Here is a 26,245-nt window from a genome sequence, read left to right on the forward strand (position 1 = left end):
GTATATTTAGATATATGTGTGGATAGAATAACTAAAGTAAATCTTCTAACGCCTTTTATTTCTCTATAGGGAATAGGCGAGGCCGTTTATTTCTATCTAATTTTTGGAGTCTAACGGGCAGTTTATTCTCCACCAGTTGTCAATCAGAGATAGCTGGACCAAGACTCGCTAATTATCCACGGCATCCGTTGAAGAGAGATGGTTGACAAGTGCTGCCATCTCGCAGTCTCTAAAACATAGCGGTAAGCATACCGCTATGTTTTGCTGTTTGAGATAGTGTGGGTTGTAGGATCGATTTTCTTGAGTTTAAGGGGCGAAAAACCCCTTGCCAAAGCCAGAAATCGACTAAGTCAGGAACCAGTCGAAACAGCACTAGACTGCCCACTATTCATTGGGCAGTCTAGTGCTGTGAACGCACATGCTACGTTCTCAGCAAAATATTAGGTGACCAATGGCATTCCAAAAAAGAGAACAATTCTTGGACGACTGTTTTTAATCTATATATTAATGATATTGGAAAGGGCCTGAGCGGAGATGTTCAGTTGTTTGCTGATAATACAATGATAGGCAAGACAATTAGGGATTCTACTGATATAGAGAATTCACAGAATGTTTAAATAGGCTAGAATTGTGAGCAAACGATAAAGGTTTCCAGTTCAATGTTAAGATGTGTAACGCTGTGCACATTAGCTTGATGCAACAATATCCAACAGCATATTGTATTGGTGGAATTATGCATGGAGAAGTGATGAGACTAGAGATCTTGGAGTTAAGTGGATAGGAGATTAAAGTTCAAACACCCCTTAAAAAAACGGCAAATACATCTTGGAGGATAATCGTGACGTTAAAACCAATATTCACATGTGCCAAGTGATTCAGGAGTTCTTGAGGCAAACTGTCCCATTCCTCCTTCAGATCATAAGGATAAGTCATTGTTTGTTTTCCTAAGGGGATTTTCGAGCAGCAATGCGTTTCCCTATCACGTCCCAAAAGCGTTATAAAGGGGGGGGGGGATCTCAGGAGCGTGCTAGCCACTCGATTCGATTAATATCTTTGGTCTCCAGCAATTTACGATCCAGCAAATAGAATCTGTGTAGGTAATGTCTTAATTTTCCTTGTCTAGTTAGTAGCGTTGTTAAATCTGAAGAGATAGCATGTTTTTTTTTCAGCTGGAGCCTGCTTCTGATACTTAGCAAGAATTCCTTTGTTACTGATCCGTTTTTTGATGTTTTCCATTCTTCTTCCTAAACCTTTAGGAAGTAGAAATGGACTTATTTCTTCGGCAATTGTTTTTATAACATATTCCCAACACTTTTGGTACCTTTTTTTTTAGTCGTTCGTTTATAGCCTCTTCTTTAGCCAGCTGATCCACTCTCGTTTCCTGCTGCCCCAGTATGTGCCTTCATCCAACAGAATTTGATTTCCCATCCCTCTAGAGTGAGATTCCAAACCAGATTTCTTGTCCGTTCTGTCAACGCTATATGGTTGTTCTAGTTTTTATGTCGTCTATAGTGCTATTGTAACCGTAAATTGTTTCTCCCTTTTGATATGAGTTGTTGAGTTCTAATTCCCTTAGAGATCTAAGTGAATGAACTATAGTAATCGTTCTGCTTGGATGTTGGAACAGAGGGGAATGCAGTCTAGAGCAGCGTCCTTGTATAATGGACTGTCTGGAATATGCAATGAAAGAACAATTGCCGTTGCCTTCGGTTTTGCTTCCATCAGTATATATATGGAAATCTTCACTTTCAGAGCTTTCCTTCTCCTTAATATGTTTTCTTTGCTGGGCAGATCACTTAGTATAGTGAAGCGGAAGTTCGCAGTAATTTAGATCAATGTTTGAATTTCTGATATATCTTCTGGAAGTGACTTCATATAAATGAGAGAATTCTTTCATTTTCAGGTAGATCGGTGTTAGACCAGTAATAACGCAAGCGCCCTCGAAAGATATTGTCCTGTATCCTTTAACTATTCGTATTGAAATAAGGTGTTAAACTCTATTTAGCTTTTGTCCGTTTTTCTGCGATTTTAGTGCATTAGTAGGACGTCTTTTGTTTTTTTCTGTCGACTGTCTTCTGTCAAGCTTTTAACTTCCGTAACCGCGTCTATTCTGCTTGATTGAGGTCTCTTGAATAGACAAAGTGCATTATTCGGTTTAACAGAAGTTTTTCGAATACCTTAACAGCAACATTTATGACACTGATTTGCCTCTATTTGCTAATTTCGTCGGATATTTCTTTTCCTAGTTTGATTATGGGTATAATTATAGCGCGTTTCCATAATAAAGGAATTCGCTCTCTTTTTTAGACATTCGTTGTTATGAATTCGCGGAATTCGACAAAGGCTCTTAGGAGTTTCTAGGACAATTACCACCCCTGGACAAAATCCCCCGGCCATTAAACCCCGTGAATAACTCCCGAACAATAACCCCTGTTTAAACTCCCCAGATAAAAAACCCTGGATATTAACTCCCCAATGAAAAAAAAAAAACAGACAATGAACCTTCCCATTTGAAATATCGGTAGATTAAATTAAATATGAGAAAAAAAGAAATAAAAAAAGTTTTAAAATTGAAATAACAAAAAATAAATAGAATGTAGAATAGCAATTTAATCTTCTTCGAATGTTATCTTTGAAAGCACAATCAAAGGGACTGAAGACATTTCTAGGATCAAGTAATTTTGTTAATAACATTTACCTGTAGTTTCTTTAATCAGGGAAACGGGGAGAGTCAGGGTGGATGGGGAGGAACTTTATGAAACATGCGGGTGCTGAAATCAGAGGTGAATGTGTAAGCGGACAAACACAGATTGAGATAGCCTGGGATGGGTGGGAAGAGGTTAGGTGTGAGGAAAGTTGTAGAATTGGTGGTAATATAGAGGAAGTGACTGGGGAAGGTATTGAAGAGTCACATCTTAGGCATGACGTTCGTAGGACTTGTAGAAGCAGTAATGATTTCTTAAGTTTATTCACTAACGCTAGAAGTATTCGAAATAAGGGGAACGCTATTGTTGCTTTGCTCGAGTCCGTTCGCCCCAAAATTGTTGGTATTAGTGAGACATGGTTAGATGACGATGACATCCTTACAAGAATATCATATCTGTTCATTACAAAAATGAACGGATATGATATTTTTCGTGAAGATAGACAGGGAAGAAAGGAAGGAGGAGTACTACTAATGGTAGCAGATGAGTTGTGCCCATCTAAGATGGAATTGCAAGGTGAAAATAATGGCCACGGTTTTGAGGCGGTATGGTGTGAGGTAGAAGTAAACAGGATGAAATATTTAGTTGGGTTTTGCTATAGACCTGGTAATATGGGGGGTAATGAGAAGGAAATGTATAGGCAAATTGTCTAGCTAGCAAGAAACGAATTATCATTATGGGCGACTTTCATTATGGTAATATAGACTGGAAGCAAGAGACTGCATCTGGGGGTAAAGAAAATGTAAAGAAAATGAATTATTAGAGTTTTTGAAAGATAATTACCTTAGGCAGCACGTAACGGAGGGGACACGAGAATCAAGAGTATTGGATTTGATCATCTCATCAGATGATGTTATTCTAAATGATGTGTCAAATCTTCCACCAGTTGGTGAGAGTGACCATGAGGTGATCACGTGCAGGGTGACCAGTTATTCGAGGACGTCTGTTAAAAAGGGATATATGTGGAATTATAAGACTGGTAATTGCGAAAAGCTCCGAAAACAGCTTGCGATAATAAATTGGAAAGAGGAACTGGATGGAAAGGATATCAATACAGTTTGGGCCATACTGAAGAACAATTTGGTGGCGTCAATATCAGAGTGTATTCCAAGGGTAAATAGAGTGGGTGTAAAATGGATGAATCAAGAGATAACGTATGCAATCTGGAAGAAGGTATTATGGAAGAAACACAAAATGAGTATTTATAACAACCAGTTGCATGAGAAGTACAGAGAGCAGGCGAAGAAGGTGGCTAGCTTGATAAGGATAGCACGAATGCAGTATGAGCAGCAGTTAGTTAAAGCGGCCAAAAAAAAATCCTAAGGAGTTTTTTCGATATGTCGCCAGTAGAAGAAAGAATGATTATGATAGGATCGGATTGATTGGTGAAAACAGAGGAATGATAACCGCTGCGAGGATATAGTTGAGATATTTAGTGAACAATTTCTAAAGGTATTTCATTCTTGTGAATGTGGCATCATGCAGAACTTGAAAGCAGTGGGAAAGGAATAGGAGGAGGAACTGTTAGTAAGTGAACAGGAGGTATATGAGGAATTAAATAGACTTGATGTAAATAAGGCTGTGGGACTTGATGCTATTTTACCACGTGTCTTGAGGGAATGTGTGTGCCAGAGAGTTAACAACAGCTTTTGTATATCTTTTCAACATGAGTCTTTCAGTGGGTCAAGTTCCAAAAGAGTGGAAAGAGAGTAAAACTGTTTCAATTCATAAGGGATGTGATAAGAGTTTTGAATTATAGACCAGTCTGTGTGTCTGGAGTTGTGGTCAAGGTATTAGAGAAGTTAGTTAGGAATAAGATTCAGAATTGGGTTGACAACAGAAAAATACTCTTTGGCGGCCAGCATGGATTTACTAAAGGAAGATCATGCTTTAGCAACCTGCTTACTTTTTATAATAAAGTGACAAATGCGTTGGATAAGGGTGTTGCATATACAGTGGTATATTTAGATTTTGCAAAGGCCTTTGATAAATTGCCACATGACAAGCTGGTAATTAAATTATAACGTATGGGGCTGAACAGTAGATTGGTTCGCTGGATTGGAGATTGGCTGTCTGATAGGTATCAGCGAGTTGTCTATGGAGGAGCGATATCCCAGAAGAGGAAAGTTACTAGTGGTGTACCTCAAGGGTCTGTTTTGGGTCCATTTCTGTTTAATTTGTATGTAAATGATATCTGGAGAGGTCTGAATGGTGATGTGCAGTTGTTTGCAGATGATGCAAAGTTGGGGAGAGCTATCAGGAGTAGTGTGGATGCTGTAGCTTTGCAAGAGGACTTGAATACACTGGCTGAATGGGTAAATCAGTGGGGATGTCAATTCAATGTTTCAAAGTGTAAAGTTTTGAAACTTGAGAAGCAGAGATGGGATGTAAAGTACACAATCGGTGCAAATATCTTGGAAGAGGTAGAGGAAATGAGAGATATGGGAGTGATTGTAGACAAAGACCTAAAATTTCGGGGACATGTTACTAAAATAGTGAAGACAACACAGCGGATAATAGGAATGATGCAGAGGACATTGACTTGTAGAAGTAAGGATGCTTTGGTTCCTTTGTATAAGACTTTGATCAGGCCACATATGGATTACTGTGCACAGATCTGGACACCTGGTTTTCAAAAAGATGAAATTGCGTTGGAAAAAGTTCAGAGGCGATTGACTAAGGTGGTTTCTGGTCTCTGGAATGTAGAGCATGAAGACAGATTGACAAAATGCAATTTGCAGATATTGGTGGATAGAAGGAGGAGGGGGGGATATGATTGAGACATATAAGCTGTTAAGAGGTTATTACCAGATTAATGTCTGGGAGGTTTTGCACAGAATGGGTGAAGATGGCAGGAGAACAAGAGGTTATTCCAGGAAGCTGTATAAGGAGGGTGTGAGCAAGGGAGTGAGGAGCAGATTTTTTGCATGGAGAGTGGTGAGTGATTGAAATGCTTTGCCCGTGAGTGTGGTGTGTGCAGAGACAGTGAATATATTTAAGGCACAGCATAATAAACTGTGTGTATAACAGTGGACTTCCCACGATGAATCTTTGACTCCATGGAGGTTTTTATAATAATAATAATAATAATAATAATCCGAATTACATATCAAAACAAGAGTAATTTTCCTGTAATTTTAACTGTTATGACCATCATGAAGCGATTTACGTTAAGATCATAGGATTAGGAATCTCCGCAACAAATAATTTTCAATCTGTTTCGCCTTATTACTGTAAACTTGTAAACATTATGGTTAAATATTTGTATATTAATTAGTAACTTACATTTGTGAAATATTGTAGTCTTAATAATAACACCGAGAGTGTCAAAACTTGTGAAAGTAAAATTGAAAACAAAATATTTCATTTCAATCTATTATAATATCTATAAAATATTTTTGACTCTCCATGATAGAATTTGTAAAATCGAATAAAAGAAAGGAGAAAGTGATTTTTGAAGGTTATATGTAAAAAAAAAAAACAAATTGACAGATGGTGTTGTATCATTTGAGTGTGAAGAAGGCGTAACAAAAGCGAATATAAAGCTAAAATTAAACTGCGTGGAGAAGAGCTTGTGGGAAGGTTAAGCGATCATTCTCATGGTCCAGATCCACAACAAGAAGTTCTTAAAGTAGTTCAACAAATTAGAAGACCTGAAGAAGAAGCACCGCAGCGAATTATCATCCAATCTCTTTCAACGATAAGTGAAGATACAAAAGCCAAGTTGCCGACAGTTCATCATTTACGTCGCAATGTCAGACGTCACTGTCAAGCTGTTAATAATCCATTACCTGTTCCATCGAATGTTGGTGAAATCGATATTCCAGAATCGTTACAAATTTATAAATGATGGCCAAGATTTCCTTCCGTTTGATTACAGTTCAGACAATAACAACAGAATGTTAATCTTTGGAAGGACAATCTCAGACTCTTGGAAATATCTCACTGGTTTCTGGATGGGACTTTCAAAACTGCTCCTGCACTTTTTTTTTCAACTGTATACCATTCATGCACTAGTTAATGAACGAAACATTCCGTGTGTTTATGCGTTACTGCAAAACAAAATCCAGAATACATATATTAAACTGTTTGAGACATTAACTATGCTAAATGTCAATTTGAAGCCAATCAGCATCATGATCAATTTTGAATTGGCAGTTATAAACAGTTTAGAAAGAAGTTTCCCAGACAGTGAAATTAAAGGGTTTCTTTCATCTAAGCCAGAACATCTGCCGGAAAATTTAAGAGAATGGTTTGCAACAACTTTACCCAGAAGATTCCTGCTGTAGCATGTCGGGTAGTCTTTGCTTAGTGCCATATTTTTGAGGTAGTTATTGGTTTCAGCATGCTTTTTATGATTTTGGCAATTTATATAGTTCATCTCGGTCTTACACGTGTTACCATTACACGTATGTGGCCATTACACCATTACGCATTACCGCGTACAATTATGTCGTAACATACGTGGTTCACATGTTACCATCTCTCTTCATATGGATGAACCTGGATTTTTTTTCTCAGGTCTTTCCAACCGAAATAGAAAAACCAGCTAGAGAACACACGCAATTAATTGACGCAAACTACCCGTTTCATATCCTTAGTTTCTTAAGAAATATTCAAACAATATAAAATCATTTACATATTAAGCAAAATAACCTGTAATTTACACCCAGATTTTTCCAACAAAGGTCATCATTCAGTCAATTATACTGCTGTCTGTGTATCAACTCAAAATGTTTTGCAGTGCTGAATATTTTCATACGCTGCGCTCTCTCTCTCTCTCTCTCTCTCTCTCTGAATCTGGAATTTACATGAAGATGTTCTAAAATGCATTAGCAGGTTTCTAGCATTTAACATTCGAGATTTTTAAGTACTGTTTGATAGGCTGTTTACTAATTTCCTGTCTTCTTTTCTTAATTATTTTTTCTTTTACTTTCTTAATTTCTTTATCTACCCAACTTCCACTTAAAGTGAACTTGGATATACAGAATATTAGTTTTCCACTACGTTTGACAATACACATAAGCAGGACAAACCATATTAGCCCGCAAGAAAAAGAAGTACATGTACCTTTGTTCATACTGTAATCAGCCAATTTTATTTCTTCAAAAGATACAGAAAAACCTGGATTCGATTCCCGTCAGTGACGTGAGGAACCTTTATCTAGTTCTTTCAACGAAAGGTGAGTTAGCCGGTCTCAAACGGAGATAGGTTCCCGAAACTTGGATGTTTCGTCCCCAGAACAGGCAAACTGACCCCATGAACACCCGCCTCTACAGACATAGGACAGTCCTGGAATAGGATTGCCCTACCTATTCAGTGGGATTTCCAATTTTGAATCGAAATGGGCCATGAAGTCTAATACTTAACCGTAACAGGCCACTAGGCCCAATACGTAAAAGGAATAAGAAGAAGAAGAAAAAAAGATACATAAGGAAGTGGTGGATAAATAATATACTTCCAAGTGTCGAAGACTTCCAAACTATAAAACGCTCGTCACTTTCTACTTCGATATGTTAATCATTTCCTTTCAAACCATATAGCGCACATAATGAAGAAGGCAGTAAAGAAGGATTTTTTAAACTTTTCGTAATCAAAAAAAAATTCATGACGTATTTGCATTAAAGCAAAGAAATGCACAAATAATTGACAAATTTTAAAAATACTTATGTTTTGCTTAAAATTTTGTAAAGAAGTTTGTTAATCGTAATCTTTAATAAGACAAGTTTAGCATTAATATATTCACTGATATATCTCAAACATATTTGAATAGCGCAAACAGACAGAATTTGCATATAGATTCGCACAATCTTGCGAGATGTAAAAGGACATCTATTTTCCTATGTTACAGAGTAAGAAACCCAAGTTTATGGGACAAGAAAAAAAAATCCAAAGAAAATCTATAAAGTCTTCTTTTCTGGTCATCTAGTATTATGGAAGCGAAAACTTTGCCACAAGGCTCATCAAACAGTGAAATTACCAAAACAATGAACTAGTAGCATATTTAGAAAGCATCCAATTCTTTCTGATGCTGAATCTCATATCACCAAATAACGATCGTGCATCATAAAATATATTTAATTACTTATAATTTTGACTTATTAAAAAAACTTATCATGTTAATACCACTCCATATAAGTGTATTCAGTAACTCTTTCTGTTTCTTCAGATACTTAACGTGGAGTTTGAATTCAACTTCTGGTATTAGAAGACAAGATGGAAGATATGTGTTTAGTTCAGTTGGTTCCAGTCTTTATGGCAGAGATATTGCATTTAATTATCTACGTGATAAGTGGGACGTAATTTATGAAATGTAAGTTAATAATATTTAACATACCATTAGATTTTATACAATATCGTTATTTTTTACCCATCCATTTATTACTACAGGAAATCAATAAATAAAAATTACATTTTCGATGAAAATAATAGTTATATCATTTATACCATTTGCTGCTACACTTTCAAGTAACCTAATTTAATCCACTGAGAAATTTTGCATTTTTCTTTTTTATGTAGGAAAAATAGAAGAAATAAAACTAAAAATTTAACAAGCTTTCTAAAAATTGCTTTAAAAGTATTATTAAATTATTCAATTTATTAATTCGAAATTATATATCAGATTATTTTCTCTTCAAATTTTATTTTATTTATGTTAAGCATCTAAAATTCTTGATACGGTTATTTTAGTTTGATTTTTTATTCACAAATGAACATTTGTCATCAATAAAATTATTCACAGCATTGTAGTTCAAAACATGAGGAGCAAGCGAACATAAATTTCTTTTGTGAAAATGAAATTGGTTTTCCTAGCTGATCCAATGAATTCTATGGGAAAGACAAAAATGATAAAATAAAGTAAACGTTCTTTTATGCATCATTCATTACAGATCGCTAGGAGCTAATGGAGAAGTTTTATTTATTTATTTTAATTTTTCTAAATTTCTTAATGGTGTTGGTTATTATGAACATTACAAAACCTTAAATAAAGCATTTTACTAAACATTTCTACGTGATATTATTGCAAGATTTATTTATTATGATACAGTTAATTGATTGATTGGTCACATTTTTTGGTTTATCTGAAAACTCTGTGGCGTTTGCCAAGACCCTGTCTTATGTTTGCAAGATTCTTCATGTGCAAACTTTGGTTGCTTACATTTGGATAAATGTTAATTTTAATTTGGAAGAGATTATTGCTGCATTTCATCCCAATTTGTATATTTCATAGCATAATAACATAACATAAAGAATTCACACAAATTCGACTGAGAGTTGTTTCCATGAGACTTTTGTTGTTTGCTAGGAATGCTCTATTTTGGGGGGTTGGCCGTTTGCTGCATCTGGTTCTCTGATTCCCTAGGATTGGTAGTATTGTTAACCGGTCTCTCATTATTATATTTGGACTTAACGTCCTTACATGACATTCTTCGTGGCAGTAAAAGCACTGCGCAGCAACAGTAATATAAAAGGTGTAGGGTTCTCCATCTATTTCTGTGTTGATTATTTTAGGTATGGAGCCGATTGTGTTGTCGCGAAAGTGCATTAGAGCCTGTCTTCTAAAGCTCTTGATGTGAGCGAATTCAGGCCTAGTTGTAGAGGCTCGTAGCGTTCGGAGTTTACCTGTCGCTGTGCCATATTTTGAGAGTAATCAAAATACTGTGGAGAATTTGATGGCTTATTTCCAGTGGGATATTTGACACTGTTACTTTTGTGGGAGCCAGTGCAATTGGTGAGATATTCACGTGGCATGCTCCGATGTTTATTCCCTTTTCAATTAATGTCTCAGACCAAGAGGCATTGTTAAAGTACATTTGTACAGTTCCAGCAACTCTTGAAATGTTAGATTTTTTGATGTAACATGCTACACTACTGCCTCTAGGTACTTTTCTAATGGGATATTTTCGATTGCGAAAATTACTGTTCCGTTGTCTCGGGAAACGCGGTTGGTTAGATGTACGTTTGCACGCGCGGTGGCCGTCGTCCCAGTAGTATTAATTCGTGTGGAGGTATTAGCTACAATGTTGACATAAGAGAGAGAGAGAGAAAGAGAGAGAGTACTGACCTTTGTCCTTTGTTGTCCAGGAGGCTGAGACTGATGTCTTTTATTTCTCTGGAGCTGTGGCTGTCGTCTTTTCCTTCATTATCGGAATCCTGCGAACTTGGACCGATTCCTGCTGAGCTCGGGCGTGGAACAGCTGGTGGTGGTGATATACTGGGGATTTTACTGCCACTGCTTAGAGCGAATCGGGGGAAATTTAAGCTATCACAATTTCCCGGCACTTGAGGGCATACCGTTGTAACAATAACCAAAGGAACAATGAAGATTTTAAAAATTTAAAATAACTTTTTCTTGCTTGGCAAATTTAAAAAAACTAATTTTATAACGCAATAGATCAGTACTTACGATTATGCAGGTATAAAACTTGAAGTTGATTGAAGTATTTCATCATCATCAAATTCCTGCCATGTACCCTCAAGAGGTGTACAGGATATGATAGTACTACATGAAAAAAATTACATCATTACTGACTTCCTATCTACAATTTTTTTCCAAATCAGTCTGTTACTTGTCAAGACTACAACATTATTAGATCTTATATTTCTATCGTCTAAGGCACTTTGTACCGTATCAATCCACATATATCTTGGTCTTCCTCTGGGTCGTTTTGCTGCCAACCTAGCAGAGAACACTTGTTTTGCTAATCTTTCTTCGCCCATTCTGTTTAAGTGATCATACCACCTGAGATTAGCTCTGCTAACGCATTCCTGGATGCTGACAATGTCTAGTTCTTTCCTAATATCCTCATTTTTAATATGATATTGCCATTCATGCCATCTCATCACGCCTATAAACTCTCATATCTGCAGTCTCTAGTCTTTGGTCAAGTGTTTTACTTCTGACCCTGCTCTCAGATCCATAACTTAATCTACTCCTCTTGCCTTTCCACATTTCAAGCCTTTGATGGCTTTTTCTACTTCAAGTATGGATATGTATTCCTGACTGCATGCCTGGTCAGTGTTTTTTACCACTGTATTATCATCACTGTTTGTTTCATTTAGCAGTTTTTCAAAGTAATTACTCCATACTTCAAGGATATATTTTTCTCCCGTTTTCATGTCACCTTTATCATCTCTAATTCCTTTTACAGCACTTTTTCCTCCATTCCTAAGCTTCTTCAATAACCTCCAGAATATTTTACCACCTTCTTGATATTTGTTTTCTATATTCTTGCCAAAGTCCTCCCATAACTTTTGTTTAGCTAGTTTAACACAGTGTTTAGCATTCTTGCATTTGTCTCTATATTCTCTAAGAGCAAAAGCTGACTTATTGACAAGAGCTTTTGATATGATTTCTTCTTTTCCTTCACTGCCTCTTTAACTTCCTGTGTCCACCAAGGAGTTCTGATTTTTTTATTCTTGCAGAGAACCTCACCACATACCTCTCTGGCAGAATCAATCAATGTTTTCTTCAGAGTTTGCAACTAAATCTCCAAAGTTTGATTCCTGTTCTCAAACTCTTTCATTTTTTCTTCAATAATCTTTGTGTATTTTAGTCTACAGTTCACATCTGAGAGCTGCTCAACTTTAATTCGCTTTAAAACTTTCTTACATGTTCTTCTTTTCAATATGAAATTCAATTTTATCCTGCTCAAGACTAAATAGTGATCGCTTCCAATTTCAAATCCTCTGTACACTCTGGTGTCCTGCACCAGGGAGAAAACATCACTATCAACAATAACTTAGTCAATGAGACTTTTCTTATTACTAGCCTCTTCTCTCCATGTGAATTTGTGCACATTTTTATATTGGAACATGGTGTTAGTAATAACCAGTCCATGTCCTGAGCAGAAATCCAACAGATATTTGTTATTATTATTAGCTTTGCTCTTTACTCCAAATTTCCCCAAAATATTTTTGTATGTCTCAGAATCATTTCCTACTCTGCTATTTAGATCCCCAACACGGACCAACTTTTCCTTTTTCACTGTGTCAGTTGCTTTTTCTAAAGCCTCAAAAAAATTCCTCCACTTCTACCTTAGTAGAATCTTCTTTGGGATGATAGGCACAAATAAGTCTCTTTGTCCAGTACCACATTCTCATATTTGCCCACATTACTCTACTTGAGACTGACTGCCATTCAAGAAGATGAGCCTCGTATTTTGTGTTGAATACCATGGCTACTCCTTCTTTTCCTTGATTGTCATTGCCTGAATATAACATTTTGTATTTATTGTTCAGAAAGATCTCACCAGTTTTGGTCTTTTTTGTTTCAGTCACCCCTATTATGTCGATCTGGTACTTATCTAATTTCTCAGCTAGCTCCATTTCTTTGCCATTCAGGCTTCTTACGTTGACAGTACCGATCTTTAACTCTGGTGATGTTGAGTTGGGGTTTGTTTTCAGATTTGTTCCAGTAGCTGACTTTTCGCTGTTCGCCCTGGTTCCCTGGCGAAAACAACGGGGGCCTTGTTTAACCGGGCGACACCCCAGCCGGCATGAAATTTTGTCATGTCGTACCATCATTTTTTATTTTGGTTTAACCAATAAGAATACCATTTGGTCGGCTAAATTCCAAATTGCCAACCCATCCTCTTTCGTTCAGTATCCAAGTAGATACCAAACAGGATGCACCACGAGAAGGTGAGGATTGGACATTAGGTCAGAAGCCCTGGTCGGTTCTCCGCATTCCTTTAAAGGCTATGTGGAGGTCTCCTCTCAGTTATACAGCTTTGACCCTTAAGCACCCCGATTGAAGTTTTTGACCGCATTTCATCGACGTCATACCGAAAGGTTTTTAATGATTCCCGTGATAGATTGAAACGCAAGTTTGATTCACTGGTGAGCCACCCCAAATCTAGCAATACTGTCATTGATACAGATAGAGTAGTGATCAACATATCAGGCCGCCCACTGACAGACATCGAATATTTCGTTCTGTCAACGGCATAATTTTGCCGTTGCTCCGAATAAAGTACCCATAATAGACTTTTTCCATAGTATGGACAGAGGTATTCGATCCTTACCCCAAAAAATAGCTAACAGGACAAGATTCGAGTGTGCAAAAATTCTTTTTAACGCCAAGCTTCCGCGGCCGAACCTATCGTATGCTGGACAAAATGCACTGAAATCGCTAAAAAATAACAAGAACTTAGTTATTACGAAATCTGACAAAGGGAAGGCTGTAGTCATCCAAGAGAACAGAATACGAGAGGAAAATATCACTCTTACTCCACGACTATTCGACTTATAGGCCCCTCATTTCAGATCCTACCGGCAGTCAAATAAAAAAGCTTAATGCCCTTATAGAAAAAATATCGATATGGGATGAAGATAAAAAGAAAACACTAAAGACCTCCTTCGGGCGCCCACTGAGATTATATGGTCTTACAAACGTACATAAGCCAGGAATTCCATTAAGATCGGTTGTAGACTGTAGAGGTTGTCCCACTTACAAAATTTCTGTCAAATTTACTCACTTCTTCAACTAGAAGAACTGCTACATATATATAAAATTCGGTGGACTTCAGAAATAAAATTTCCGATCTGCATCTAGACGATTCGGAGATTATGATATATATATATATATATAAATATATATATCATAATCTCCGAATAACATATATATATATATATATATAAACTCGTTTATTATATTAGGTATTTTTTCTAACACAAATAAATAATTGTTTGTTCTTATTTCAAATGAATATATTATCTTTATTACAATTCTAAACAGAATAACTGATCAAAAAATAAATAAATAAATTTTATGTGAATTCACTGTGACTTGAAATATAGGCGTGGTTTTCTTAATTTGCATAACACATCAACGACACCATAAGTTATTCATTTAAGTTTACACAGTTTATTTGACAGAAATATTATTTACAACAATGTATTTTCTGAATCTAACATACAGAAATTAAATAAACTGAAAAATATACACCTTTCTTGCTGTTGCTCTAGGGAATGTTTATCCGGTTGTGGGACAGACAAGCACGTGATGTTTTCTACATAGTGACACTCATCTGGGGAAGATTATTGATTGCGTGATCGTGGGAAATTGTTACTGTAGTAAAATTAAAACTTACATTTTTATTTTTTTAAAACCAATACATATATTATTGAGCATTGCTATAAACACAAAATCTTTGGTTATGTTTCCAATAACAATTATAAGAATTACACTGTTTTTTCACGTTTTGGACAACCAATATCATTTAAATCAAGAACAGGTCTGCCTATTAACTCGTTAATGTTCTTGATTTTTCTCTTCCTTTGCCGAGCAATATTTGATATTTGCATGTTGATTCTATCATCCAATCTCTTAGTTTGTCCAGAGATAGTAAACCATTGTCCCATTTTAGCTGATAATTATGTTTAATTAACTATGAATTCTGCTTTTTAACTTTTTTCAAGTAATTCTTTCCAACTACGTGGTGTTGTTGTCAATTCATATCTTACAATAAATCCATCGGAAATACAAATTTCTTTAGGAAATAAACGTCCAAAAGAAATTGAGCATCATTAACACCAGTGATATCTGAAAAAACTTTGTGTTTTTCTCCAACTGTAGATTTATCTTTTTTACCCTTCATACTTCTTACGTTACCTCTTTTGTCAGCACAAATAAATAGTTATTTATCATTATTATTATTTCACTGAATATAAGCTCTGGTAGTATACTCTATGTTAACTTTCTGTTACAAAGTTCCAAACATTTAGAAATTTACACTATAATGTTATCTTTAATCATGACTCATATTCGCTCTTTTGATCTTTATGTGGTGGCTATCTGTGTTAGAGTATGGAATTCTGACAAGTGAGATGATTTTTTTTTCTGCATTCATAACTAAACAGAAATTAAGGCTTTAAACTTAACAACTGTTTGAAAGTAGGGTATATTGTTCAAGGAATACGGTAACCCTACTTTTGGACAGTTGTCAAGTTTAAAGTCTTAACCGATTATTAGGTATGAAAATTATGGATTTATATATCAACTTCTAAACAGAATAACTGAGTGAAAATTTCACTGTAGTGTAATTTAAATATGGAAAATATCCAAACAAAAATTAAGACTTTAAACTTAACAAGTGTCTGAAATTAGGGATAACATTTTTTCTTGAAAACAATAAGGACATCAATGTTGACCATTCAAAAAAAAAAAAAAAATTGTAAAGAAAATAAAATGTTCACCTTCAAATATATATTTATGATCACGGCAAACAAGAAATTCATTAGCTTTTCAATGTTTTGACATTCACACTTATACTGTTATCATCATTTCGAATCCTGCAACCCGAAAATTCGCATCTCTCGATGCTGACTTCTGATATGTCTTTTTTTTTCTTTTCAATCTGATTGTTTTTTTTTTCTATTTTACTTTAAAATTGCAAATATCATTTTTCAAAATCTAGTTTTTATGTCTCCTTGGTTGGCATACACAAACTGCTTTTGCTTGCAAAACTGTGATGAATTGGTTGTCCTTCTCTGGTTATTATTAATTTTACCTAAGATTCCCTTGTGCTTCGTACCTACTTCTGTAACTGAAATTTTATTTTTATTTTTTTCTTTAGAATTAGTAAGTTTAAGTAAAGGAAATGAGACAAACAAGGTTTTGGAACTCTCTCTTAGTGATTTCTTATTAGAAACTTCTTTTGCAAGGACAAATAAATAGTTATTTCTTTTTATTTCAAACGAATATTAGCTCTGTAGTATACTTTGTTAATTTCTATGTTACAAAGTTCAAAACATTTAAAACTTTAGACTATAGTGATATTTTAGGTGAGTGTAAAACTCAATGAGTCTAATCATGACTCAAATCCTCCCTTTTGATGTTTATGTGCAGTCCTTCTGTGTCTAATGACACCAATATTCTATTTGAGATTATCAGTTCTGGTTTTCGAATATCTGAACGAAATGTTTACAGATAATTCAAACAATGTCAATAGGTAGCATTAGACAATTTTCTAAAATAATTAATTACAGCATATCAGTTTTCCCCACTTTTTTTCCGTTCCTGGCATTAATTTCACAGTAGTGATTTTTTTTATATACATTTACGTTTTCTTGTATTATGATGATTTTTGATCTGTATTAATGATTCTGCTTGAAAAATTTTATAGTCTCCAAATTTTACACATATGGTCTCGTATAGATGTCATTTTCTAGATCTTAAATTCATTATTTTTTCCTAAATAAATGTTAACTTTTTTTCAATAATTAAACAGACTTGCATTAAGATATACAGTTATAGATTTATATATCAACTTCTAAACAATAACTGAGTAAAACGTTTACTGTGGATAACAGTAACACAACAATAACAGCATCTATGTTCATTTAAGTTTACTAATGCATATTTTATTTTGCTGCCTCCCTAAACAGCATGCCTCCCTAAACTTTCCATGTATTCTTTTGTCACCAGATATACACAAGCAGTTTTCGTATATAATGTTCGTATAAAGGACAGTGCATAAACATCAAAAAGGAGGATATGAGTCATGATGAGACACATTGAGTTTTACACTCACCTAAACATATCACTAAAGTTTTAAATGTTTGGAACTTTTTAACATAGAAATTAACAAAGTATACTACAGAGCTAATATTCGTTTGAAATAATAATAAATAACTATTTATTTGTGCTGGCAAAAGAATTTTCTAATACGAAATCGCTAATGGAGAGTTCCAAAACCTTGTTTGTCTCATTTTTATTATTATTATTATTATTATTATTATTATTATTATTATTATTATTATTATTATTATTATTATTATTATGTGACACCTCCAGGAAGTCCAAAGACTCATCGAGGAAGAGTGTACCAACAGCATCGAATGATGGATCCCTTCCAACTACTACCTGCACTCAAACTTGCTTAAGTTTTTGCAAGCTATTAGTAACAGAGGCCTACCAATCGAACAACCTTTGCTGGCAAAATTTCCTTTACTTAAACTTACTAATGCTAAAGAAAAAAATAAAATAAAATAAAATTTCAGTTAAAGAAGTATGTTTGAAGCACAAGGACTCTTAGGTAAAATTAATAATAACCAGAGATGGACAACCAATTCATCACAGTTTTGCAAGCAAAAGCAGTTTGTGTATGCCAACGAAGGAGACCTAAAAACTAGATTTTCTAAAACATATTTTGAATTTTTAAAAGTAAAATAGAGAAAAACAACCAATAAGATTGAAAATATATATATAGAACCATATCAAAAGTCTGCATCGAGACATGCAAAATTTTTGGGGCACGGGAGGGATGATATGAGTCATGATTAGACACATTGAGTTTTATGCTCACCTAAACATATCACTATAGTCTAAAGTTTTAAAAGTTTGGAACTTTTAAGGAACCTAGCAAATAACGTAATTGTGTTATTTTTAATGGATAAAGTACAAAATGAATTAAATAGTGACACTTATGTTACTATATTATATGTGTGCAACAGATCAGAATAGAAAAACCAAAAGAAATAGTTAATTATTTTAGAAATGTGAACATGAAAGAAAAAGAAAAAAAATTTACCAGTGCAAATTACCAAGTCATAGTACGATATGTCACAATATATTGTGAAAATTAACAGAAGAGGGTAGCGGTGATAAGCAGTGACTTTACTTCCCATGATGTCACTAATTAGAAAACATCCACAACCATGTGAAAAAACATAGCCATGAGCTACAGTGCGAATGATATTAACGAAACGGACAGAAACCTATAAGGAACAACGGTCACTGCATTTTCAGGTTATTTACTGCAATTTCGTTCTTTCAGACCTTGTGTTGTGAAAATATGGTTATAATTCAACTATTTTGGAATATCTATTCGCATTCAGAAGTTCGTTAGTTCCAAGAAGAGCCTTTCTGGAGAGAAAGTAATTTAATGTTTCTTTTGTATAACTTAAGCATAGCAATAGTCATTTGAAAATATTAATATCAGTTGAGAATTTTTTTATCGTATACAGCCAAAACAGACAATATTTGTTGAGTGCAGTTACTTTATAATTTTTTATATGATATTTTTAATTTCAAATGACCACTGCTCGTATGTTTTGGTAAGCGCAATTCTAAATCTAATACTGAATAGTTCTTCATAAGAATAATCATAGTGTACATACATTAGAGACTATCACCAATGGATATATCAGCGAAGTTTCATGCCTAAGTTACTAATATATGGTTATGGTGTTTGGCAACGGGAAAAAAAAAAAAAACGTGTGTGTGTGCTTGAGGGGAGTGAGGGGACACCAATGATAGCCTGTAAATAATTGTTAAGAATTTGTCTAAATGCTGACGCCATATCTTGACTCGAAACTAAAAATTCCAATAGCCAAAAACTCTGTAATAAAGATAACATTTAATTAGAAAAAAGTAATGAACTTTAAGCTCTTAAGATTTTAGACAAATCAAAATATTTGAATGAGTTATGTATATGAAAAAAAAAGTGTGTGTTTAAGGGGACAGCAATGATAGCTCGTGATTAATTATTTAGAAAATGTCTAATTTCTGTCACCATCTCTTGACTACACTAAAATTCCCATAGTCAATAACAGGAACGAAATACCCCACACTTATATGGAAAATTCGTGGTGCCACCTATAGACAAATATTTTCCAACACTTCCACAATCAAACCAAAGACACAACATGATGTCACTGACACATGTGTCCCCAGGGAAATTCCAAGGAATATATACTCTATCTTATCTCTAACCATCACCCACAATTCCATATGTGAACAAAAACACACAACGTGACGTCAATGACGGATTTGTTTCACCCTGAGAAATTCCAAGAATTCAATACTGTATCTTATCTCTAACCATCACCCACATTCCATATGCAAATCATTCATTTATCTACATCTCATAACAACACACATCCATGACACTGACGTCGCTTTCCCCGTTTACCCTATCCCTATTTAGTTTAAATTATCCCACCAATCACGGCATGAATCCTTATCCAGTACTATATCTTCCTTTTCCACTTCAACTCAATGACGTCACTTATTTACAACTAACAAGTTACGTCACTTATCTACATCTCATAACAACACACACCCATGACACTGACGTCGCTTCCCCCATTTACCCTACCCCTATTTGGTTTAAGTGTCCGACCAATCACGGTACGAATCCTTATCCACTACTATAACATCCTTTTCCACTTTAACTCAATGACGTCACTTATTTACAACTAAGAAATTACGTCACTTATCTACATCTGATAACAATACACACCCATGACACTGACATCGCTCTCCCCATTTACCCTACCCCTATTTGGTTTAACGTGTCCCACCAATCATGCCACGTCATGAATTCTTATCTTATCTGCTTCATACTGTCCGACCAAGGAAGACACGATTCCTGCGTCGCACCCCAACATTTACCCTACCCCTATTTGGTTCATAATGTCAGAACAGTGACGTCATGAGTATGGAATGTTTGGAATTTCCCTGGGGAAATTCCAAACATTCCATACTCATGACGATGGCAGTGACGTCACGTTTCCGCTGTCACTTCCCCCACCGTTTACCCTACCCCTATTTGGTCACTAGTGGCTCCCCTACTACTGGCAGTCTATCAAAGGTTTTCGCAAAATCTCAATAATCGACTGTGCATGCATTGCCCATATCAAATGCATTTTTCCCCTTGTATAATAAGTAATTAGATTACTAAAACACAGTATTCCTTTAGAAAAACAATGATACCATCAAACAGAATTCTGCTGCTGTCAATCTAATTCCGAATCATCGTCCTAACTAACCTCTATAAGACTTTAAGCACAACTCCAGACTTACCTATAATTCGAAGCCATAGTGTTCTCAGCTCCAAAAGCGAAATTTTTCCCCCTTTCCACTCCTTTGTAACTTTTGGACTTCTGTGGTACATTTGTTGGGCAGAGAAAATGATGAGGGTGATGAAGATTTTTAATCTGGTAAGAATTATTTCTGCATGCGGTTGTTGCTATGGCAAATTCCTAAGCAATGTTCCTGCTAGATCAATTACGAAAGGAATCCGAAAAGATGAACTCACTGTTTGGGTACTTCAAAATATCCAGCTTTAGATATAGACGTCAAAGAAGTCTGAGTGGTCATCAGGACTTTGAAAGCGACAAAAAGAGCAAATAAATGCAACAGTTTGGTAATTAGAGTAATTATAATGAGAGTTCAGTGAAATTTACTTACAATTATTAATTTTTATTATATATTCTGAAATTATTATGCATGTGTGACACATATTCTCTTTTAGATATGGCAAATCTTCCTTTGGCATTAGTAGTATAGTGAAATCTATAACTGCATCTCTGAACACTGCCTTTGAATTACAACAGGTAACTTTCGTTAACATTGAAATAATTATTGACTCAAACTGACTTATAATTTAAACTCAAATAGAATTATCGTTGTTCTGGATATATATATATATATATATATATATACTCACTTAATATGTAAACAATGGTTTCTCTCTCTCTCTCTCTCTCTCTCTCTCTCTCTCTCTCTCTCTCTCTCTCTCTCTCTCTCTTGTGTGTGTGTGTGCGCGTGAGTGCGTGCGTGCGTAAAAGAGAGACAAAAAGAAAGATGAGACAGAGAAAGAGAAAAATTTCTTGTGAAAAATAAATAAACCTGCATTTTAGTAGAAGAATTTATGCCTGTAAATGGGGCGAATCTCTGGAGTAAATGGAGCCTGTAAATGCACAGAATCAGCTCGGAAACTTATGATTTTTAAATTGCTCGATACAGATTTTTTATCCCTGCCAGTTTCCAGTTCTCACATTAAAACATTATTCATAAAACATAACATAATTGTTTTATTTATCACTTCTTAAAATATTCAGATATATTTATTTTCTCAGATATTGTGCTTGCATGTAATTCTTTTGGATTACGCATAGTAATCATTGAATTATTCAATTGTGGTTCGTTTGACCAGTTTTAGAACAGTCTCCTGCCGTAATATAATATTTTAATGTAATTCACCACGACGCATTGAAATTGTCTTTCTTCCATGATGCTTTTCAGCTCAAATGAGAGGAATAAATCCCAATGAAACAAATATTACGAATACGTTTTGTCAGGAATCCCGTAGCTCTACCACGGGATTCCCCACCACAGGAACCTGGTGGAGCCTCCTCCCTTCAGTCTTCTATACCGCATGGCATATCGCAATGTTATGTTGCAGAAACCATGCTCCAGAATACAGTATGCGAGACTGTTTCGAATAACTACATTTCGGAAGCATTAGAGGATAGTTCTTTTTGACTGTTTAATTCATATGAGGAAATCCCGATGCACGTAACCTTTCCGTTGAAGATCGCGATCATTTGAATTAGATTTTACCGACTTTCTTTGTGGAAAATATGTTCTCGGTTGAAGAAACGCAATTTCTCCGAATGCAAATGTATGTTTTGATATTTCATAAGATTTTGTGGTCTTCTTGTGAAAATTGCAGCAGAAGCTTAATGTGTACGCATTTCCTGCGTATCTCGTAAATGGATGCGTTAACACAATCCGACGAAAGGAATATTATTATTATTATTATTATTATTATTATTATTATTATTATTATTATTAAGAGACACCTCCAGTGTTTCTTTATAATAATTGTCAGCAGGAACTCATCGAGGGAGGCCATACTAGTCGCACCAGCTGACACACCTGTTCTTGAATTCATTCACACTTCGTGCACACACACAACATCCAACGGCAATGCAATCCAATCACGCTTATGAGAGAAAATTTTAGCCCTAATCTCCATCTTGGCAGCATTCATCCTCTATTTCCATGGATGCCTTTGCGTCCTTTCCCCACCCTCCATAAAATGAAAAAATTCATTTACTGAAATTCTGTATAACCCTTTCAGAAGTTTGTAAGCCTCAATCATATCAATCTTCTTCCTCCTGTCTGCAAAAGAGAATGGAAAGGAGATAACAGTGTTCTCCTCTCCTTTGCATTCTCTCCACTGTATCAGAATCACCACGGAAACCAGGATAACAGACCTGCGCGCAGTAGTCCAAGTGAGGACTTATCAAGGCCTTGTAAAGAGGCAAAATGACATTCTTATATTTAAATATCAAGGTTCGTTTCAGCATTGCCATTATTCTCTGAATTGTATTTAAAATGTTTCTACATTACCCTTGAACTTCAACTTCCTGTCTACAAAAACTCCAAGAACCCTATCAAGATTCATTAGTTTCTTCAAGCATAATCCCACCAGTATAATACAACATTGGATATCTGATCGCCCCAAAGTGCATGAGCTTACATTTATTAACATTGAAATGACAGCCATTTTCACATGCACGCATTTCCAGCCTATTAAAATCTGCAAGTACTGCATAACAGCAGCACTCCTGATTACCCTATCAATCTTTGCATCATCAGCTAATAGCTGTATATCGTATGACATATCCTTCCCAATGGCATTAATATATATACAGATTGAATAACAATGGACCAAGAACTGATCCTTGAAGCACACCACTGGTTACCTTGAATTTGCAGATTCCCCCCCCCCGATATACGACTTTTTGATATCTATCAGTTAGCCATCATCTTCTTATCCACGTCAATCATTCATAATCCAAACCCATATTTTCAAATATCGGTAACTGTCTTCAAATGCTGCATTCTGTTAAAAGCCTTAGGAAAATCGAAACTTATCATAGTGTATATCCATTCTCCTTGTCTAACTCAGTAGTAACATGATTATAGAATTTGAGCAAGTTGCTAAAACATGACCTTCCTTTAGTAAACCCATGCTCTTTGTTGCAAAGCAGAGATCCACTCTCAACCCATTTTTGAATGCGAACCTTAACTAACATTTCCAAAATCTTTAATGTGAACAATAATCAACAAATCTAAACAATAGTTGCCTACGTCGGTCTTAGCACTATCCTTGTGCAATGGGATTACCATATATTCTTTCCACTCCTGCGGAATCTTCCCTGTTCTGAGACTCAAATTATATAGCCTGGTTAAAGGAATAGCCAGTTCAGATGAACACCCTTTTAGCGCCCGTGTACTGATGATATCCCATCAGTTCCTGTTGCTGAATTCTTATTCCGTTTGTGCAAAAGCTCTAATAATACCTCCTCCTCATACACCTGAGTTTCTTCGTCTGCTAAAGAAGTAGCAGTGAACTCAGTATTGCAAATACAATCACTAGGTTGACAGCTTTTAACAAAATTGATACTCATTAGTTGAACAACCTCTTCTGTATCTGTCACCCTCGCACCTTCTGCATTCAGTAGAGTTATTCCTTCATATTCATTTTTTATTTTACTTGCAGTATATCTATAGAATTCTTTGGAGTTATCTTTAGCTTGCAGAACCAGTTTCTTTTAATACTCGGACTTATCTTTCCGTGCAAAACCTGTGAATCTACTGCCCTGTTGCTTATAATTATCTGAACTGATATCCGCACGATATTCTTTTTGCATCACCGTTTTCTTACGAATATCTTGGTTAACTAAATTACACACCCATTTCACTCTTACTCTATTTATTCTTAGAAATCTAGGGACACATTCTGATATCGCATCATTTAAGTATTTTTGAACACTTTCCACGGGACGGGAAGGATATCGACCAATAACTGATACCATGGTACAGACCCCAGCATACTCCTCGGGTAATCATAATTTCCTGCTTTGTAGTTCAGCATGTAAGCATGTAACCTTTTCTGAATGAAACATTCATTAACTTAGCCACTTCCCAAGTGAGTACTGCATGATCACTGTCACCAAACCAAGTGACAGTGATCATGCAGAATAGTTACGTCTTTAAGTGAAACCTCCTCTGACACCTATAATCAGATCTAGCACTCTTTGTCGAAGAGTTCCTCTGTCACCTGCTGCTTGAGGAAGTTTTCTCGCAACAGCTCAATAAATTCAATTTCTTTCTTCTCATGAGATTTCATAGCTACTCAATCAATGTTCGGTTAATTAATGTCCCCCATTATGATTACTCTTTTCGCACCCATTGTATTTATTTGGTGATGCATTTCTTCATTACTAGCAACTGATCTACCAGGACTGTAGCAATGCATTTAATCTTGTTAAAGTCTACCTCACATCAGATGACTTCAAACTCACTGCCACATGAAATATTGTTACTAGTATCACAGTCGTAGGTCTCAACTCTAACTGATTCAAGTCATCTGATATAGCAGCACGCCCCTACTCTTCTATCCTGTCTATCCTTCCTAAAAATGCTGTACCCTTTGCACACGATACCAGTTGGTACGTCTGCTTCTGAAAGCCAGGTCTTACTAATGCCCTAAAATATAAGGTCCAGATATATTAACCAAGGCAACAAACTGCTACTTCTTTGTTGCTGATACTCTTAGCATTCGTGTACAGACCAGACACAATAAATTACCTGCATGCACTTTTGCATACAGTTATCTGTGGGCTGCATGAGACAGTTCAACAACTTGTAGATCTCTGTTCTAATCTAGTTCCTTACTTATGCAGAAATCGTTGCACATGCTTGATAAATCCGAACTGGACGAACACAGAATCGTTCTCTCTTCATAATCACCTCCATAATAATACCCATTCTTATCATTAACACAGTTATCTAACACTGTCGCTCTTACACACAGATTCTCACGATTCCTCCCAATAGAATTCAGTTTCCATCACTCTCTGTGTTAAGTCTTAAATTAATTAATAATTTTTCAAGATTCCTGATGCCAAACGCATTTAAGTGTAGGTTGTCCCTCTTATACAAATCCACTCTTCCCTCAAACTCACTCCACACATCCAAAACCTCGCATCCATTCCTTCTACACAGCCTATGCATTGATTGCACATATTATTGCACTTCTGATATTTCACTCACCGCTGATTGAATTGCCATCTTCTTTTCCACTAGGCTATAAGAACTGTTTCCAAATTTACCACGTGATTGCCGCTTCGATACTATTAATATTTTGTTTCCTTACAAAACATTCTCCCCCAGATATTATGCCATTTCTGCCATGGCCTGCTGAAGGGCTATCGATGGCCGTGTATAGTCTCCCACAGTCAAGACAACCCCATCTTTCCGTGATGAAGCCTACTTCCACCGTATCCACGAGTCTTGCTACCTCAAAAGCTTACCTTACTTCGTTGGAAGAAATATTAACTAGATCTCCAAAGATAGTTAATTTGGTTGCTTGATAAAACGTCTCGCCTTTCTTATTGTAAGCTTGCTGCTATGTTTAGTCCCTCAGATCAAGAATTCCAGCTTCTGTTCCCCATCTCTTCTCACATACACTGGGTGATACCTTCAAAGATATGTCACTCAAACTGCAGGAACCTTAGACCGTCGCCCATTCGAGAATATTTTTATGTGGTTCCCATAAGGAAAAGCTTTTTATTAAATCTATAGTACATTTGTACTCTTGGTAAAATAATGATTTTTTTCGAGTTTCTCATCCCGCGTATAGGCAAATCGTCCATTAGAACATACGCAATTTACAGACAAAAAATGCTGTTGTTGGTGGTGATGGGTGGTAGACAGCGTTGTGGGCAGGTGC

At 35.6% G+C, this 26,245-nt stretch overlaps 1 protein-coding gene across 1 annotated transcript in view; it reads left to right on the forward strand.

Moving 5' to 3' along the window:
* The window catches only part of superdeath (Suppressor of ER stress-induced death), a 503,396-nt gene that overhangs the window by 459,717 nt on the left and 17,434 nt on the right, over positions 1–26,245 (forward strand). The window contains exons 18-19 of the mRNA XM_090396917.1: positions 8,875–9,018; positions 20,969–21,050. Coding sequence (XP_090253043.1) covers positions 8,875–9,018; positions 20,969–21,050 — 226 coding nt within the window. The remainder of the gene's footprint in view (positions 1–8,874; positions 9,019–20,968; positions 21,051–26,245) is intronic.

Source organism: Typopeltis vanoorti, chromosome 8 (genome assembly GCF_054136105.1).
Source record: "Typopeltis vanoorti isolate ZY-2024b chromosome 8, IOZ_Tvanoo_1.0, whole genome shotgun sequence".
NCBI classification, from domain to species: Eukaryota; Metazoa; Arthropoda; class Arachnida; order Uropygi; family Thelyphonidae; genus Typopeltis; species Typopeltis vanoorti.